The sequence below is a fragment of the Microtus pennsylvanicus genome, chromosome 14 (genome assembly GCF_037038515.1).
Source record: "Microtus pennsylvanicus isolate mMicPen1 chromosome 14, mMicPen1.hap1, whole genome shotgun sequence".
Taxonomy (NCBI): domain Eukaryota; kingdom Metazoa; phylum Chordata; class Mammalia; order Rodentia; family Cricetidae; genus Microtus; species Microtus pennsylvanicus.
Window position 1 is genome coordinate 39,034,112 of NC_134592.1, and position 17,824 is coordinate 39,051,935.

At 46.3% G+C, this 17,824-nt stretch overlaps 1 protein-coding gene across 4 annotated transcripts; it reads right to left on the bottom strand.

Moving 5' to 3' along the window:
• Positions 1-6,187: 6,187 nt before the first annotated feature.
• Positions 6,188-14,687, bottom strand: Akap5 (A-kinase anchoring protein 5). 4 transcript variants are annotated; one of them, XM_075947597.1, is made up of 3 exons: positions 14,546-14,687; positions 10,230-12,147; positions 6,188-10,181 (listed from the first exon to the last, which is right to left on the bottom strand). In XM_075947597.1, the coding sequence occupies exons 2-3, from the start codon at positions 11,919-11,921 to the stop codon at positions 9,789-9,791; spliced, it is 2,085 nt and encodes a 694-aa protein (XP_075803712.1). In that variant the 5' UTR covers positions 11,922-12,147; positions 14,546-14,687; the 3' UTR covers positions 6,188-9,788. The 4 variants fall into 4 exon arrangements, with proteins under 4 accessions (XP_075803712.1, XP_075803711.1, XP_075803709.1 ...); XM_075947596.1 differs by having other exon boundaries at positions 14,395-14,675; XM_075947594.1 differs by having other exon boundaries at positions 6,188-12,147; positions 14,546-14,670.
• Between the last annotated feature and the right edge of the window lie 3,137 nt (positions 14,688-17,824).

The window sequence follows — 17,824 nt, forward strand, 5'->3', positions numbered from 1 at the left end:
CGTCTGTGTAATTGGTCTTTCTTTTTAACCTGGTATGTCACCTGGCCCTAAATCTGGGTGTCTTAATGCAAGTATCCCGAACTGACTTTCATCCTAGATTGTGAGAGTCCATTGTGCTTCAGAGTGTGTGTGTGTGTGTGCGCGCGCGTGCGTGCGCGCGCAGCTGCCCTCAGCTCCCCTGCTGTGTATGAACTATAGTCACCTCACCACAGTAGAACAGAATAGAAACTTAAATTACTCAAAAAGAAACTCCGGTCCAGCCTGGTACTGCATATCTCTTCCAGTACTCAGGAAGCTGAAGCAGTAAGACTGTGAGATCAAGGCCAGGCTGATCTTATTTCTTAAAAAAAAAAAAACCAAAAGAGTCTGGAGAAATGCCTCAGTAGTTAGGAGCACTGACTGCTCTTCTAGAGGACCCAGATTTGTACTGAGCACCCATATCTGGCATCTTAACTACAGGAGGATCCAACACCCTTAATTTCCGACGTACCTGTAATCGTGTGTGCACATACCCGTGCACACATAATTAAAAATAAGCCCCAAACTAACCTAAGAGCTTCCATAATTAAAAAGACCTAATGGAAGAATCCTCAGGTTATCAGGCACACAGAGCAGATGTAGGACGACAATACACTGTAGGGTTTTACTTCCGTGTGACGTGCCACAAATTGCCTCAGGAGTGCTCTGCCGAGTTTTGTCTCCCAGCTGGAGTGGAAACTGACTTTTATCTGTTTTATGAAGACATGTCCCTTGATCTAGTGACAACAGAATATTGGCTTGTGGATTTCTATCTCGTCATTCTGGACTTAATACCGATCCAGTGGAATGCATGATGTGTTTACTCCGAAGTCAGTTCTGTTAGTGTTGTTCTTTATGTCAGCTTTAGAAGATGTTCAATTGGATTATTAAAGTCGGAAGTAGAGCTGCAGGAAGGGCTTAGTAGGTCAAGTGCCTCTTGACAAGCATCAGGACCCAAGTTTGTGTCGCCAGGGCTCACATACAAAGGCGGTGCTGTTGCACACGCCTGTAACTGCAGTACGTGGTGGAGGGGTCGGGGCATGGTAGATCCCTGAAGGTCATTGATTCAGTGAGAGCTGTGAAGAAAGACCCGTTTGCAGCCTCACGTGCACACGCGCCTGCCCACACTGACAAGTGCACACACAACACACTACCAGCAGAAGGGAAATAAAGTTAGATATATGTATTCATTAACAAAAAATCCAGCCTCAAACTCATAGTCCTCTTACCTCAGCCTCCCAAGTTCTGGGATGATAGCCGTACGCTTCCACTTTTAGGTCAAGACAGTTTTAAATCTCATGTTTAAAGTAAGTAATTGGCCAGGTAGTGGTGGTGCACGCCTTTAATCCCAGCACTCGGGAGGCAGAGGTAGGCGGATCTATGTGAGTTCGAGGCCAGCCTGGTCTACAAGAGCTAGTTCCAGGACAGGCTCCAAAGCTACAGAGAAACCTTGTCTTGAAAAACCAAACCAAAACAAAAAACAACAACAAAATTAAGTAATTGTATCTCTAAAGTCTGTTAAAAGAAAAATATGATGGTAATTTATAATGTGTGTGAATTTTAATCTGGCCAAAAGATGGCACCAGTGTACCATAAAAATGGTGTTCTTCCCTGTTTGGGCATTACCCTTCAGCTCATTTGGTGTTTGATGAACTCCATCTGGACCCTCCCTTACCTTACAGTCAGTTCTGTTAGGTAACAGCGACTTGGCAGCCCTCCCTCTGTGCATCTGACTTACAAGAAACACAGCCACATATAACACACTTATGGTTGTGCCATTGAACAAGCCTGAGGATTTTTGCATGTCATTAAGAGTAAGGTCATGGGATTTTGTTCCAATGACATTGACTCTCCTGATCATATATCGAACTCAGTTAATGTTTACCTGCTCGAGAGCCAAGTGGAGACATTCGGGGAAATCCTACCTTGCTTGGTCCTTTCTTTCTTTCTTTCTTTCTTTCTTTCTTTCTTTCTTTCTTTCTTTCTTTCTTTTATTGGCATATATTTATTTTATTGGCATATATTTATTGCACATAGTGTGGGTTTCATAAAGTCAACTTCAGGTATGTCATGTGCTCTGACTCCAGTCATCCCCTCCCATTTCCTCCCCCACCCATGGTTTCCTTTTTAGTTTTTGTTGTTGTTTCGTATTTATTCATCTGTCTATCATCTATCTATCTATCTATCTATCTATCTATCTATCTATCTATCTATCTATCTTTGAGGCAGGGTCTCTCAGTTATATAGCTCAGGCTATTCTGCAACTCACTATGTAGACCAGGCTGGCTTCAAACACACTGGGATCCGTCCAGCTCCACCTCCCTGTGCTGACATTAAGGGCATGCGCCACCACACCCACATCACCTACCTCTTTCCTTTTATGTCTTATGAATGAGGCAGGAAACCGAGAAACAAAAGCATTCATTTTCTTTCAGCATCCATCTTATTTTTCTTAGCTTAATATCCAGTTGCATCCATTTTCTGACAAATGACTGTTTCGTCTGTTTCGTTCTTCTGGCTGAATGAAGCTTCTGTGTACGTCTAACACATTTTCTTTATTGATGGACACCAAGGACCCTAACTTGGCTATGGTGAATTGTGCTGTAGCCAGCATGGATGTAGACGTATCTCTGTGGCGTGTTGATGTGGAACTGTTCAGGTGTGTACCCAGAAGAGGTACAGGTAGGAAACAGTTCTGACACGTGGGATTGCATGAGATTTAAAATCTCCTACTCAGCTGAAGCATAGTGTCATACCCCTTTAACCCAGCAGAGGCAGGCAGATCTCTGTGAGTTCGAGGCCAGCGTGGTCTACCGAGCTAGTTCCAAGACAGCCAGGGATACACAGAGAGACACTGTCTCAAAAACACAGAGGGAGGAAGAGGAGCTCCTGTAGCAAAGGAAAAGAGTAAAGGGCAACCTACAGAGAGGGAGAAATCCAAATAGCTGTGCATCTGACAGGATTGCCATCGAGAATATAGAAAGAACTCAAAAAGCGAAACACATACACACACAACAAAAACAAGCAATCCAGTCACGAAATGGACTAATGGAAATCGTGATAAACAGCCAGTTCTCAGAAGACGAAGAACAAATGACTAGCGAACATTAAAAAGTGCTCGGCGTCCTCAGCCACTCCTGAGGTACAGCTGAAAGCCATGCTGAGACTCTGTCTCTCCACCATCCAGAAAACAAGAGGAGGAAGAGGAACCATAAACTGATGCTGGGCTCACAGACCGGCACAGCCCCTGGAAATCGGTGTGGCGTTCCCTCAAAGAAGCCAGAACTGGTATTCACCTTGCCTCTCCTTCCCTTTCCTCACACACTTGCTACCTGCAGGTCAGCTGTCGGCCTTTCAAAACTACAGTTCCTGACCCCTGCAGGGATGCCCTTCCGCTCCCTCCCTCCTTCCTCACTTCTACCCAAGTCCCCCTTTAATAGTCTCAGCTCTCATCGGCTGCCCCATTTGTTTTTTAGCTCTCTGCCCCCCTCTGCCTGCAGTGTTTTGACTAGTATTCTCCTCCGGTTTTGTACTAGTGCTTAAGTTTCTGTACAGCTGGCTTTCTTGAGAAATGACCCCGCCTTCCCACAGATAAATTGTCTGCCAGTGTTTACACAACGTTAGACCTTTTTCTGTTGAAACAACTTGGCTATATGGTATCAAATAACAAAGTATCCCTCAAACTATCAATCCCATGGTGGCCCCTCCTGTCAGAAACCTGAAGGAATGACAGTGCTGTAGGAGAATTCTGGTATAATCTTTGTCCCCTCTCTTCTGGGTACTAGGAGCCCAGACATCCAGGCAGCCCTTATCCCTGCTGCTGTCTGCTGTTGGACCTGCAGGAAGGTTTAGGGGAGATCCATGTGTGCCTCATAGGCCTTTGAAGAAGGGAACTTGGGAATTCAGCTCTGCCACAGTTTTCTGTGGCGAAAGCTGTTCAGAGTCTAAGTCCTACGTAGATTAAAGTATGAAGGCAAGAGAGAAAGTTCCCTAATGCACACCACAGACCTGGAGGGAAAAGGAAAACTCAAAACTCTTCTAAGGCTGAACCTGCCCTCCCTCCCCCTCTCACCCCAGGCCTGTGGGCTCAGGTGCTGTTAGCACAGCGCTTCCTGATTTGTTTACTTTTGGTTTTCTTGTCCCCTTGGGTTCCCAGTCCTCTTGTGTCAATGCTTCCAATGTGCAAGGATTATAGGTGAACACCACCACACCCAGAGTAACACACACACACACACACACACACACACACCCCTCATGCAAAGCTGGGCATTAAGCCCAGGGTCTTTCGGTCTCACCAAGGCTGGGCAAGCACTCCCGCACAGACACACAGTCCTTCCTGCTCCGTTTCTGTGTTTTAAAGTATAAGCCACGAAAGCCCACTCTTCGGCACCTGTGTGGATGTATCCTGCCCCAGTGTCTACACGCAGAGCAACCCCAATGGCCAGAGATTATACTCAGTACAACTCGGGGAACAAAATCTCACCAGTGAACACTTTTGAGGATGGCTGTACTGCTGCGCAGTGGGCTGTGCCAGCCTTGCCCCGCTTCCTCCTGTCATATTTTTGTTTATTAATTTGTTAGTGGCTACAGGTTGTGTCACATGCCTGGTTCTCCTGGTTTAAACACTGAGCTTTTAAAAACTGTTATTTTGAATTTCTGCATAAATAGCAATTTTTACTATCAGAGGAAATGATAGTAAACTAAAAATACTCAGTATTTGCGGTAGTTACTCCTTTTTGTTTTTTATTTGTTTATTTTAAAGGCTGTCTTGGGACTGTTATGTAGACCAGGCTCGCCTCAAACTCACAGAGATCCTCCTGCCTCCGCCTAGGATTAAAGACATATGCCACCACACCCAGCTCGCTAATTTTGATTGACCACACCTAGGGGACAGCTTCAAGGCACGTCTGTGAGAGAGTACGTGGATCAGGTTACTTGAGTGGGAAGACCCACTGTAACCATGGGTGACCCCCTTCCATGAGCTAGGGCCCTGTGCTGAACAGAGAGAAGAAAAGAAGCTGAGAGCTATCGTTCATCCTCTCTGTTTCCTGAGGTGGACCCAGTGTGACCAGCTGCCTGAAGAAGTCCATGGCTTGTACCCCTCAAACCATGAACCAAGATAAATCCCCCCTTGGGTTGCTTTTGCCAGGTATGTTGTCACAGCAACAACACACGTGCGGTAGGTATATAAATCTCAGATGTAAAATGTGCGACTGAGGTTGGGGATCAGCGCCACTAAATGGAGTGATGGCGCACACCTATAATCCCAGCATTTGGGAGGCTGAGGCAGGAGGATGCGCAAGGCTTGCCTGTCTTACAGTACACTGGAAGTCATGGTGGGAGCAGAATGAAATGAGGGCTTTAGGCCGGGCGGTGGTGGCGCACGCCTTTAATCCCAGCACTTGGGAGGCAGAGGCAGGCGGATCTCTGTGAGTTCGAGACCAGCCTGGTCTACAGAGCTAGTTTCAGGACAGGCTCCAAAACCACAGAGAAACCCTGTCTTGAAAAACCAAAAAAAAAAAAAAAAAAAAATGAGGGCTTTAGGAAATCAAACTCGTGAAACAACCAGTTGAAGTTGATATGTGGCTAATGTAAGCCCTTCCACACTGTGGCTCATTATGAAACCATGAGGATTACTAACAATTCACAGACTAACAATACAGAAAAGACAGGCTGGGTAGTGGTGGCACACACCTCTAATCCCAGAAATTGGGAGGCAGAGGCAGTTGGATCTTGAGTTTGAGGCCAGCCTGGTCTACAGAGTGAGTTCCAGAACAGTCAGAGAAACCCTGTCTCAAAAAAACAACAAACAAGCCCCGCCAAAAAGCCCCAGAAAAGCAACTGATGCAATAGGTAACGAACAGTGAAACCTTCCCTTTTGTTTGTTTGATTTGGTTTTGAGGTCTCGGGGACTGAGCATGTCGCTTTGCCACTGGGTTCAGACGGCATCCCATTCAGAACTGTCTGTTCTTACAGTGTCTGATGGGAGTTCTGTTTGCGTTTCTTTGCTGGAGGTGAACTCCTTTAGGCCTGGGTTGAAATGTCTCTGTAATCCCTAGCAGAGTGGAACTTTTTATAGAACTAAGTTTTCTCATTAGTGTGATCTTTACAGTTTTAGGAAATGAATATAATTTCCCATATCCCTTTTTAAAGACACAGATAAAATAAATAAGTTAATATAACATTTATTCTGTATTCGTCAGTACATGAATTAATTCAACTTGAAAACTTTCTCTCTACAGAATATTATCTCTTGAATATGCGCCTCTGATTCACAGAAATGCTAATTTTAATGAGGATACAAAATGGTTACTCTTACTTTTTAATGGCTCATCCACTTAACATTTCTATGGCAAAGACCCGAAGTGTGTGGCATTGTACAGGCCTTCTTCCTGCACCTGGTTACAAAACAGAATGGATACAGTGTTTGTGTTCAGATTGCCACTATATTCGGGTCCCAGTCCCCCTTTCCAGACAGAAACACTCTTTCTACTTCCCTGATTGGCATTTATCTTTTTGCTTTGTCTGTGGCTGCTTTTCCCCATCCTGGCTTCTGTTGCCACTTCTTTCCTTCCAACACAGACACACAGGCACACAGACACACACACACCCTGCCCAGGATGAGCTGTGGGAGGTCCTACTACCAAGACATTGATAGGCTTAATCCTAATACACGTTGGCTCTATCTTAATTGGGGCACACATACTTTATGTAAATTCATCCTAATAAACTTTTGTCAAGGATCATTACAAAAAATTCTTGTTAAAAATGTGATAAAATGCAGTATGGATTAAAACTTTCAATTCCATATAAGAAACTTTGCTACACAGTAAGACAGGAATTTGAACCTAAAGAAACTTTACAGTTTAAATGAAGATATTAAAAAAATGCAAAAATGGCAGGCAGAAAAGTCAAATCCTGGCACAGTTAGTATTAAACTAGGAAGTAGAACACACTCAGTAAAGCCGACAGAAGGATCTTTTCAAACAACAGGGTTCGAAAGTCTAACAATTATTTTAAAAAGTCTGACACAACCCCTAAAAAATTCTCAACTATAAAAATTAAGGCAAATTGAAGTTAGACATTTGCCGATGGAACGAACTGTGGGCCATGTGTACAGGCAAGGCTGGCCCGGGGCCATCTCACAGGCCAAGAGCCTCACCTCGTCTCAGACGCCACCAGATAGTAGACCAATTAAGATCATCGCCATCTCGGCGCTGTCAAGCCCATTGCTGTGGAGGAGAATTGTGCAGACAGCTTCTCTGAAGAGCTCCGTTGGTGCCACCTGCTCTTTATTCTTGGAGGTGGAGGAGGTGGCAAGGAACATGATTTCTGTTGGAAAGTTCTTTTGTTTTCTGCTACCTTTACTTAAATGTTACCAGGTACTATTTTTAATATCCTAAAAAGTGCTTTGAAAAAAAAAGGTTAAGGGAATAGTCTCTCTCACACACACACACACACACACACACACACACATCTCAGCAAGTGCTCATAGTCTCTGTCTTGTAAGTGGAGTGAATAATGCTTGACTCTTAAGGGGGTGAAGATAATATATTGAAAAATTGTTAAGTATCAGATAAGCCCCCCCCGCCTTCAAAAACAAATTAGAGTCTAGCTGATAAATGTTCATTATAGGCAGATTTCAATTAAAATTCCTGTGAGTGATTAATGATGCCTAAATTGATTCCTTTAAACTGGTTGGTTTAAGGCCAAAAGGGTGTAAATTGAGTCAGAATCTTTCTACATATTTTTCACAGAAGGTCAAACTGCTTGAAACGCATCCTATCATAATAAAATATTTTATAGTAGACTTCCAAGCTATCTGATTCCTGCTTTTTTTCTTTATAACAATGGAACAGTTTGGGCCACCCTAGATTCCTCTATAATTTGGCCACATAGCAGATATATCAGATTGCAACCCACTGATGAATTTCTGCATCCTGTTTCCAGATAGAAACGCTCTTTAAGTCCTTAGAAAAGCCAGAGAAATCAATTAAGAATAAAGTATTCTATTTCCAGATGGAAATTCTCTTTAAGTCCCTAGAAAAGCCAGAGAAACCAATTAAGAATGAAGAAGAATATATTTTCTTATAAAAACAATCAATCAATCATAATGGCTCCTAACCAAAGGTGTATTTATCAAACAGCAGTATAAGGAACACACACACACTAAAACTTGAAACTTGGGGCTACTTTTTTACCCCCAAAATTACGTAGTTACTTTCCATTTTTCAAGATCCTCAAATCTAAAATACCCTTAATAATTGCTAAGTGCTGTATATTTTATAGCTTTTTCTCATTCATAAGAGATTATTAGAAACTTTAATGCAAGTATATTGGCTTGGAGCCATTCTAATAGTAAATAGATACAGGATTATTTAAAATACTGCAAAGTGCACCAACCTTAATCAGGCATTTAAAACTGTTCATTTTAAACATATTTGCTGGTAGCTATACAAGTCTATTAGCACCGTACACAGTGGATTATTCTCTCAAAGATGATTTAGCAGTGATTTGATTTCATGTCTAAAAGGTACACAATTAAAAGAAATGTATTGGGGGGGGCAGTTGTGTGTTTTTTATCTTTCTAAATTGAATGATGCCCCCATCGCCTGTTGAAAACATAAAGGTAGGCAAGCCAAGAATCTTGCTAAACATCCAGCATTTGGTTAAATTCCAAAGCCACGTTGGTTACTTCTGTAAGAGATGACAATAGGTATTTACAAACTGAAAGTACAGGAGAAAGCAATGAACACATATGCAGGCCATCATCACTGTTAAGTGCAGGGCAGATGAAAACCACTGGCGTTCCCGCCTCCGGAGGATGCTCTCCATCAGCCCCCTCCATCTGCACTGCCTTTCACATCATCACTGGGTCAGAGAGTGGGGCGGGGTGCTGTACAGTATGAACCCTAACCCGCGGGGCTGGGAAGCATGTTACACTATCATGGCTAGACGCATCGGAAAAACACCGGTGTTGAAAACCTATGCTTTAGCATGAATTTTGACTTTTTATTCACTCGTATACATAGTTCACGTTTGGCCAAGAAGAAATACTTTCAGAAGAATATTACAGTTTTCCTGGGCCTCCAGAAGTCGTTCCGCTAGAGGGAATCCTCCATCATCTGGGGAGTTTGCCTTCTGGATGAAACATACTATTCCTTTTATGTATTTGCTTCTAACGTCTCAGCAGATAGTCCACACGGAGATGGGTATATACAAGTCTGCTGGGCAGAAGACGGGGTGAGAAGAAACTCTCCCAGTTGCCACGCTTACACACTTGTTAACACTCGCCTGGCTGAAGGAACCTGGGAATGGCTTTTGGAAGGAGCTTGTGCGGGACTAGAAACCCTCTCACCTGACTCACCACGAGAAAATATACTATAAAAGCAAAGCAAAGGCAGCGTTCGCCTTTACACGGGGTTGACCCGTCAGAAAAAAAAGCCAGACTTCGTGATGCAGGGAGCGTAAGCATACCAGTGTACAGTAAGTAGTCTTCCTTAAAGCACAGAACTCATCGCTGGTCACTTCTGCACCTTCCTGTGTGTCACTGCGTCCTGTGATTTGTGCTGACTGCCTCCCTCCAGTCCAGAAGCGACTGTGTTTGGGTGAGTTTTATAAACTTCATTTATTCTTCAGCCCTTCTGGGTTGGAACCGTACCTTTAAATTCCACAGATGGAATTTATTACTGAGAAAGAAGTGTCACAAATGTATAAAATAATTCATCTGTAGAGTGTTTTTTTTCCTTTCCCATGATCTGGGAATGAAGTCACTGTAACAGAGTATTTATTTTATTATCCTCGGAAACCATTTCATTAACCAGCTGTTCTACAGACAACTGGATAGCATTCTTGACGAGGGAAGAGGCTGTTTCTATTAACAGTGTTTCATATTGTTCTGAAGTTCTCCCTTCGAAATCACTATCATTAGCAAAAACCCCTACTTGCTCATTTTCCATTGACATTAGGAATTGCTTAGGGACATTTTTAGATTTCTTAACATCAAATTCACTGATTTCAGTGTCTGTAATGATAATAGCAATTGGCTCCATTCTTTTGCATTCCTCTGATCTGGGTTTCTCTGTATCAATTCCATTTTCTTTCAGATCTGGTGCCTGGGCCATTACAGCTTCCTCTGTCTGGGCCACGACAGTTTCCTCTGTCTGGGCCACGACAGTTTCCTCTGTCTGGGCCACGACAGTTTCCTCTGCCTGGGCCACGACAGCTTCCTCTGCCTGGACCACTACAGTTTCCTCTGTCTGGGCCACGACAGTTTCCTCTGCCTGGGCTACGACAGCTTCCTTAGCCTGGGCCACGAGAGTTTCCTCTGCCTGGACCACTACAGTTTCCTCTGTCTGGGCCACGACAGTTTCCTCTGCCTGGGCCACGACAGCTTCCTCTGTCTGGGCCACGAGAGCTTCCTCTGCCTGGGCCACGACAGCTTCCTCTGTCTGGGCCACGACAGTTTCCTCTGTCTGGGCCACAACAGTTTCCTCTGCCTGGGCCACGACAGCTTCCTCTGTCTGGGCCACTACAGTTTCCTCTGTCTGGGCCACGACAGCTTCCTCTGCCTGGGCCACAATAGCTTCCTTCACGTGGGCCACGATAGCTTCCTTCGCCTGGGCCACGATAGCTTCCTTCGCCTGGGCCATGACAGCTTCCTTCGCCTGGGCCATGACAGCTTCCTCTGCCTTGGCCTCGACAGCTTCCTCTGCCTTGGTCACAAGAGCTTCCTCCACCTGGGCCACTACAGTTTCTTCTGCCTTGGCCACGAGAGCTTCCTCTGTCTGGGCCACTACAGTTTCCTCTGTCTGGGCCACTACAACTTCCTTTTCCTGGGCCACTACAACTTCCTTTTCCTGGGCCACTACAGCTTCCTTTGCCTGGCCCAAAGCACTTTTGTCTGCCTGGCTGACAGCAGCTTCCTCTGCCTGACTCAGTGGGGTTTCTTCCACCTGGCCCTGAACAATGTCACTAGCTTTCTTTTCTTCAGCAGCACCTTCTCTACTTCTGTCACCTTTCGCACTGGGTGCACGGTCTCGGATGCTGTCACTGGGTTTGTCCACATCGCGTTGATACGCGGTGGCTGGTGAGGCAGGAACACGAGAAGCCACTGGACGGGTGCTGTCTGCTTCTGAACTCTCAAGTGGACTTGCTTGCTGCGCTTGTACACTTGGCTTTTCCTTAATCACTTCAGCTTCCTTTTCCAGCACGGGAGTTCCCATCTGAATAGCAGAAGACTCATCTTTTAATTCCAGTTCTACGGAAATCACATTCTCTCCAGAAGTGATGTTGCGGCTGACCTGCGGTTCTTGAACATCTTTACCCTCTTCCACCAACACACCTTCCTGTGGGCCCTGTGTGGACTTAGCCTGGCTTGTCCGGTCAGCCGGCTGGGTCTGGGGTTTTATCTCCAAATCCTCAGCCCCTCTCTGCTGGACTCCCATGTTGTAGTCTGAGTCTTCCGTGAGTTTAGAATGACGACTTCTCTTTGCCCCTCTTGAGAATCTTATGCAAGGAATCTTAAGTCTGGATTTTGCTTTTTTCTTAGGAAGAGCTGCATCCTCGGGCTGCACTTCAGCCGCAGATGGCTTCTGTGTCTTCGAAGACGCTGATCTTTTCCTAGGTGTCACAAGGCGTTTGATGGAGGCCCAGGCCCCGGCTGGCTGTGGCTGATCAGAGGCCCCAGCTTCTGGGGGACGTGTCTTGGTCCCCTCGGCAGTCTTGGAAGCAACCTTAGACTTCATCTTGCTTGCTTTCTTCCTTCTCTTGAAGCAGAGCGTGGCTCTGTTCCTCTCCTGCCTCTCTTTCTGAGGACACACAGCCCCTGGGTCCTTTTCATCCTTCGTTTCTATCTGAATCTCAGAAGCTCCGCTCTCCATTTTCACGCTAGACTCTTTCATTCTCTGAGGAGCGTCTTCTCTCTTCTTCTTGAAGTCCTTTGTGACAAAAATATCACACCAAGCCCGGCTTCTCCAGGGTGTCCACCCTTTCACTCCACAGCTGTTTCGGCGGCTTCTTCAGGACAAAAATGCCTTGTTTGTCTGTTGCTTGCAATTTCTTCCTTTAATTTCCCCTTTGAATGAAAGCTCTTTCCTGGGTAAACTTCTCCTCTATTCAAAGACCAACCTGAGAAGAGAAAAGAGTGGGGTTTTATTTCAGCACAAGCCTAGTATTTTTCATACAGACTGCATCACGTGGGGCGTATGCTCCACAGAACATACCGGAACAACCATGGCTACAAAGTGAGGCTTGCTTTTGCCCTACTGAAAAAAAGATTCCAGTGTGAACCCATTTTGCTTTATCATTTTTGTTAAAACTTCGTTGGAGGTCACTCTGCACGTATGCCCTTGCCCTTAGTTGACATCTCCACGAACTGTTCACGGCCCCACACAGAAAGTTTAGCAAACACAAAAAACAACAGGGGGCCGGGTGATAGGCAGCTGGACTTCTTTTCTCGTCACATCCAGCGAAGAACGGTTGGTACTGCTAGGGGCTTAGAGATGACTAATCATGTCGAGCCCAATGACAGAACTGAGCTCCCAAGTGGGTGGTGGGCTCGCAGAAAGCCTTAGGCTAGATGAGGTCCTAGCCAGAGTTAGCAGCAGAAATCTTGACTCTCTGGTGTTCTTTCTATTGTAGCATACGGTTTCTGTTCTAAAAATGCACATCCCATCAAGGAGGTGCTACTTTCCATACACACTCAGAAAAACCCAGCGTTGCTGTCGTTCTCCCGTCCTCAGGGCGTTGTGTAACTCTGACATCTCCCCCCACAAGCGTCCGCCACTCATACTTTTCCCGCTGTAACTGCGCAGAGCTGGAGGTAAGTTAGTGAGGTCAGAGGCAGCACTGGTTGTGCAACTCTTGTGTTACGAGGCGGCGTGGAGCACTTTCACAGGCGTCTCTAACCTGCTCCACGGTATCCCGGAGTGAGGAGGCGGTGAGATCTCTCCATCTGCAGTTAAGCAGCCTGCCTGAGATTACAAAGCTAGTCAGCCACAGTGCTCAGATTTAGCCTGAGACTGCCTGGCTTCTGAAGCCCGTGCTTTAGTTCCGTGAGACAGTGGGGCGCTTTAAAACACGCATCCGAGGCTGGTCTCGGTGGTGCACGACTGCCATTCCGGCGTGTGGGAGGTGGAGGCGGGAGAATCAGGCAAGGTCATCCACAGCTATACAGTGCAGTTGAGGCCAGTGCTGGCTACACGAGACCCCATCTCAAGAGAGAAAAAGGAGAAAACTATGCTTTGGATCTGGGCACAGAGCTCAGTGATGGCACTGGTTTAGCATGCCACGAGGTAAGGGATTTGGTCCCCAGTGTCCCCCCCCCCCAAATACCAATCTACAGAATAGAATGGCTTAAAGAATGGGGACATAGGGTGATCACACAACAATTCTATGGATTTTAGTTGACAGATGTCCTGAGTTAGGCAAATTATTCTGCTTGCATGTAAATTTCTCACTGCTCTCTCATTTGGGTACCAGCTCCTAATTCTCTGTAGAACTGGAGCCCTGAAAAATCATTTTAAGATCTAAGGAGATTTTTTTTAGGGTAGGCATTACATGTTTCATCTTCCTACACAGAAATATAAAATTCTAGAATAATGATGGAACCAGAAACCATGTACAGTCTCTCCTCACGCACCTTTTATAAGCACTAGAGCCCAGTCTTAATGGCTCCACGCCTGAGCAAGCATTCCTTCTAAGCAGAGGATGTATGGATAGAAGAAATATTCAAATGCCATCATATCCGGAAAATATCTGAAACTAACCGAATGGCCGAGGGGTTTGCAGGAGAGGCTTCTCTGATCGTGCATCACTGTAGAAATGAGCACCCCAACAAGTGTATCCCAGGCAGGGAAAGGATGCAGCCAGCAGGAGTTAAAACTTTGCAGACTGTTAAGACTGCAAATGATTCGCCTCTACCTTCGAGTGGAGCACGATCGCCTTGGAAACCTTAACGTCCCTGCTCTCCTTCGCTGGCAGAATCTCACGTTTAAGGCCACAGAAAACAACCACCACCATTACCCCTCCTTGGGCAGCAAAGAGCAATCACTATCCAAGCAGAGCAAGGAACCTTTCCCAGCACCAGACACAAACCGCTAAGCTTCCTCCTGGAGGAAGGACTCTATCCTCCAGGCTTGACACCCCTGTGCAAGAGACAGGGCTCAGGAGAAAGTGCTCAGAAAGGAAAACACCGGAGGCATGGAAGAGATAGCCCAGCTTTAAGCTAGCTGCAGAATTATCATAGAGCGGAGCCGAGAATCACAGTTCCCCAAAAAGCCTTGAAGAAGGAAAACGGCTAGGTAGCCGCTGCCAAGACTCCAGCAGCACCGCATGCGAAGCGAGCGGGCGGCAGAACTGCCCAGAGTCACCCACCTGGAGACGCCTGAGGACCAGGCGACCTTGCAGTCCGCGCCCCTCGCTGTCTGGTGACCCGGACCCTGGTTCTGCCGCCGCCGTCACCTGCCCACTAGGGACTCAGTGCATTCGATCCAGACCCAGAGCCTCTGGTCCTGCCTCCACTTACCCAGAGCGTCGCGGTCTCGGACCAGCTCTGCTCCCGAGGTCGGGGCGCACGGGCCCAAACAACGGGGAGCTCCGGAAGCCTCGGAGCGCGCAGCCCTCTGCAGAGGGACCGCAGCCGCACGCCCCCTCCCCAGTGCGGAGAGAGACAGCTGGCCGCGCCAATGCGAGCGGAGCAGCGGGGCGGGGCGAGGGGCGGGGGCGGGGCAAACCCAGCCAGCCACCTGCCTGCAGACTGCCCGGCCGCCTGGAAGAGACCTTCGTGCTCCCGCCCCGTATGCAACCCCGCTGCATAATGACATCAGGGTCTGGGTAGAGGGACCAGCAAGGGCCGCAAGGAGAAGAGGGGAGAGGACCCCTCATTTCCTGAGACCCACAGTCGCAAAAAAAAAAAAAAAACGTTTGAAAATGCGAGGCGCCCACCATAAATTCCTCTCAAACATTAAAGACAAGGTAGACAGTTTATCTTCAAAGAAAGATTGATGGGGTGGAAAAGATGGCTCAGCGCTGAGCAGCACGTATTTCCTTTTCCAGGGGATCTGAGTTCGATCCCCATCACCCACATCAGGCGGCTCCCAACCACCTGTAACCAACTCTACAGGGATATCTTGCTTCTGTGGGCAAAATACACTCGCATGCACATGCCCGCTCTCCCTCCATAACTAAAAATAAATTTAAAAAGCAAGACCCATAACCGTACAGAATCATAAGGGGTCATCTGGAAAAAAAATATTTTGAGACAGGTCTCAGTGTCTAGCTCTGGCTGACCTGGCATTATGTAGACCAGGATGGCACCCAGCTCACAGAGATCTACCCACCTCTGCCCCTGGAGCCACACCTGGGTAGAGAGAAAATTATGTATATGGTAAGAAACTGACACAAAACCAACTTTGTCAAACAGGACCTCAGACCTGCAGAGGCCAAGCTGAGATTTGCTGGAGGGATGTGGTCATCCACATTCATAGGGCACAGGTGAGGGGCGTATAGAACACAGCCCGTCTAATGTCTCACCGAGAAGCACAGCTTCCTTTAGCATTCCTTGGGGGTTGCTCACCTTGTTCCTCTCAAGCGGGGATGGAGATAAGAGCACTTGCCATTCCAGCCCCATTTGGAGCAGAAGGTGCTGGCAGAGTCCACTCTCCGGAGCAGGAAGGTGTCCCGTTGGGTGAAAAACAGTCCAAGTACATTTCTGTGCACACAAGGTGTGGCTTCCACAGCTCAGGGCCAGTGGCATGGGGTGTTTTCAAGAGCTTCAGCTAAGGTCCTGTAAATGACATCCCAGCCTCCTCCAGGGTTTTTCCTGGCACAGAGCTCAGGAGCCCCAGGAGCGTGTAAGAACAAGATCCCTTCCCTTTTTCTTGAGGGGACCAAGATCTCTGGGAGAGTTAATCTCGGATGTCCACTTGGGGATGGTTTTTCTTTTTCTTTTTTCTTTTTAAAAGATTTATTTATTTATTATGTATACAACATTCTGCCTCGATGTATGCCCGCAGGCCAGAGGAGGGTGCCAGATCTCAGTACAGATGGTTGTGAGCCCCCATGTGGTTGCTGGGAATTGAACTCAGGACCTCTGGAAGAGCAGGCAGTGCTCTTAACCTCTGAGCCATCTCTCCAGCCCCGGGATGGTTTTTCTAGGAATATATTTTCCCTTCCTAAGATTTCTAGTCTAGACTTATTCCACCAAGACTTGATAAGGAATAAATTCTTGGGACACAAAACTGATAAAATTCTAAGTTAAGCTTGTAGGTTAAAAGTTAGTGATAAGAACTGTATGTAACACAGGGAAACTAGATACAGGCAAGCTGTAATTATGGAGTTTGAAAGAGGGAGCTGCAGAGGTGTTCAGAGGTTAAGAGTTCTTCCTGATTGGCAGAGGACCAGAGTTCAATTCCCAGCACATTTCAGGTCACTCACGGCTGCCTTTAACTCCAGGTCCAAGGGATCCTACATCCTCTTCTGGTTTCTACAGGCATGCGCGCACGCGCCACACACACACACACACACACACACACACACACACACACACACACACTCACTCACACACTCATGTTGGATGTTCACTCAGTTTGTATAGCATTTGCCTGGCGTGCACAAAGCCTGGGGTTCACACATGGTAAAACATGCCTGTGGTCTCAGCACTCAAGTAGGAACGATAGGATGAGACTTTGAAAGCCATCCTTGGCTACATAGGGAGTCTAAGGTCAGACTGGGCTATATGAGACCCTGTCTCAAAAACCGAAATGAACTTGATTTAGCAAACACAGGCGAGTGAAAATGGTCTTTTTATCCCCACGTAGGTTATGTTAGCCCTGCTTCTACGTCCTCTCGAACTTGAAACAAGCTGAAGAAATCCACGCCACTCAAGCAGTAGAGGTGCTGTGATGTCAGCACCAATCTAGCAGACCTGGGCGTTGGCAATCATTTAGGAAAAGAAGCAAAAGAAGGCTGATTGTGAAAAGGACAGGGTAGCACAGTTGTTATTAGAAAGCAGCTGGAGCCAGGGGTGGCAGTGCAATCCTAGGACTTGGGTGGCTAAGGCAGGAGGATGCCAAGTCCCTAGCCAGGCTATGCTACATAGCAAGCCCCACTTAAAAAAATAAAAAGCATTGGGAAAGGAGAGATGCAGGTTGAAATACCAGCAATAAAGAGAATCTTAGAAACTTGTAGCTCTCCTACTTCCTTTGCTTCTAAAAAGGAGCTGAACACATTTAAAAGCTAGATTTATCTTCTAAGGGAAAATATGATTTATATGATCAATAGCTTATCTGACACCTCTCATGCGCGCGCATGCACACACGCACACACACACACAGAAGAGAGAATATTACTATAAATAAAATTCCGCATTTGTGGCTTTTCTTTAGGATATGATGAGAACTCGATGCCAGATGTTTGAACAATGCACTCGGTACCTCATGCTTGAAAGAAAAAGAAACCTGTCATTCCTAAACACACTTAAGTGACAAGACTGCTAAGCTATTACTGTATTATTATTGCCTACTACTCCATTTGAATTATATAATTAGGAAATGAGCTATAAATACCCCTCCAATCTGATGAGGAACTATTCTCCTTACAGCTAATCTTATTAATGTCACAGATACAGCGTGCTAATAAAGTAGCCTACATATGCCTCTGAACAGCACTGAATTGAATATATGATCTCTTCCATTCTGGTCCCTATCCACACGGTCCAGGCTTTTAGCTACCAAAATGGTCTCAACTCCTTGTTAACAATTCTTAAGTTCTTGAACCTTTCTCAGAACCAGCCTTCCATGTACCT

Bases quoted from the DNA above. Each gene is read 5' to 3' on its own strand.
- Akap5 (XM_075947594.1), bottom strand. From the start codon at position 11,921: ATGAAAGAGTCTAGCGTGAAAATGGAGAGCGGAGCTTCTGAGATTCAG.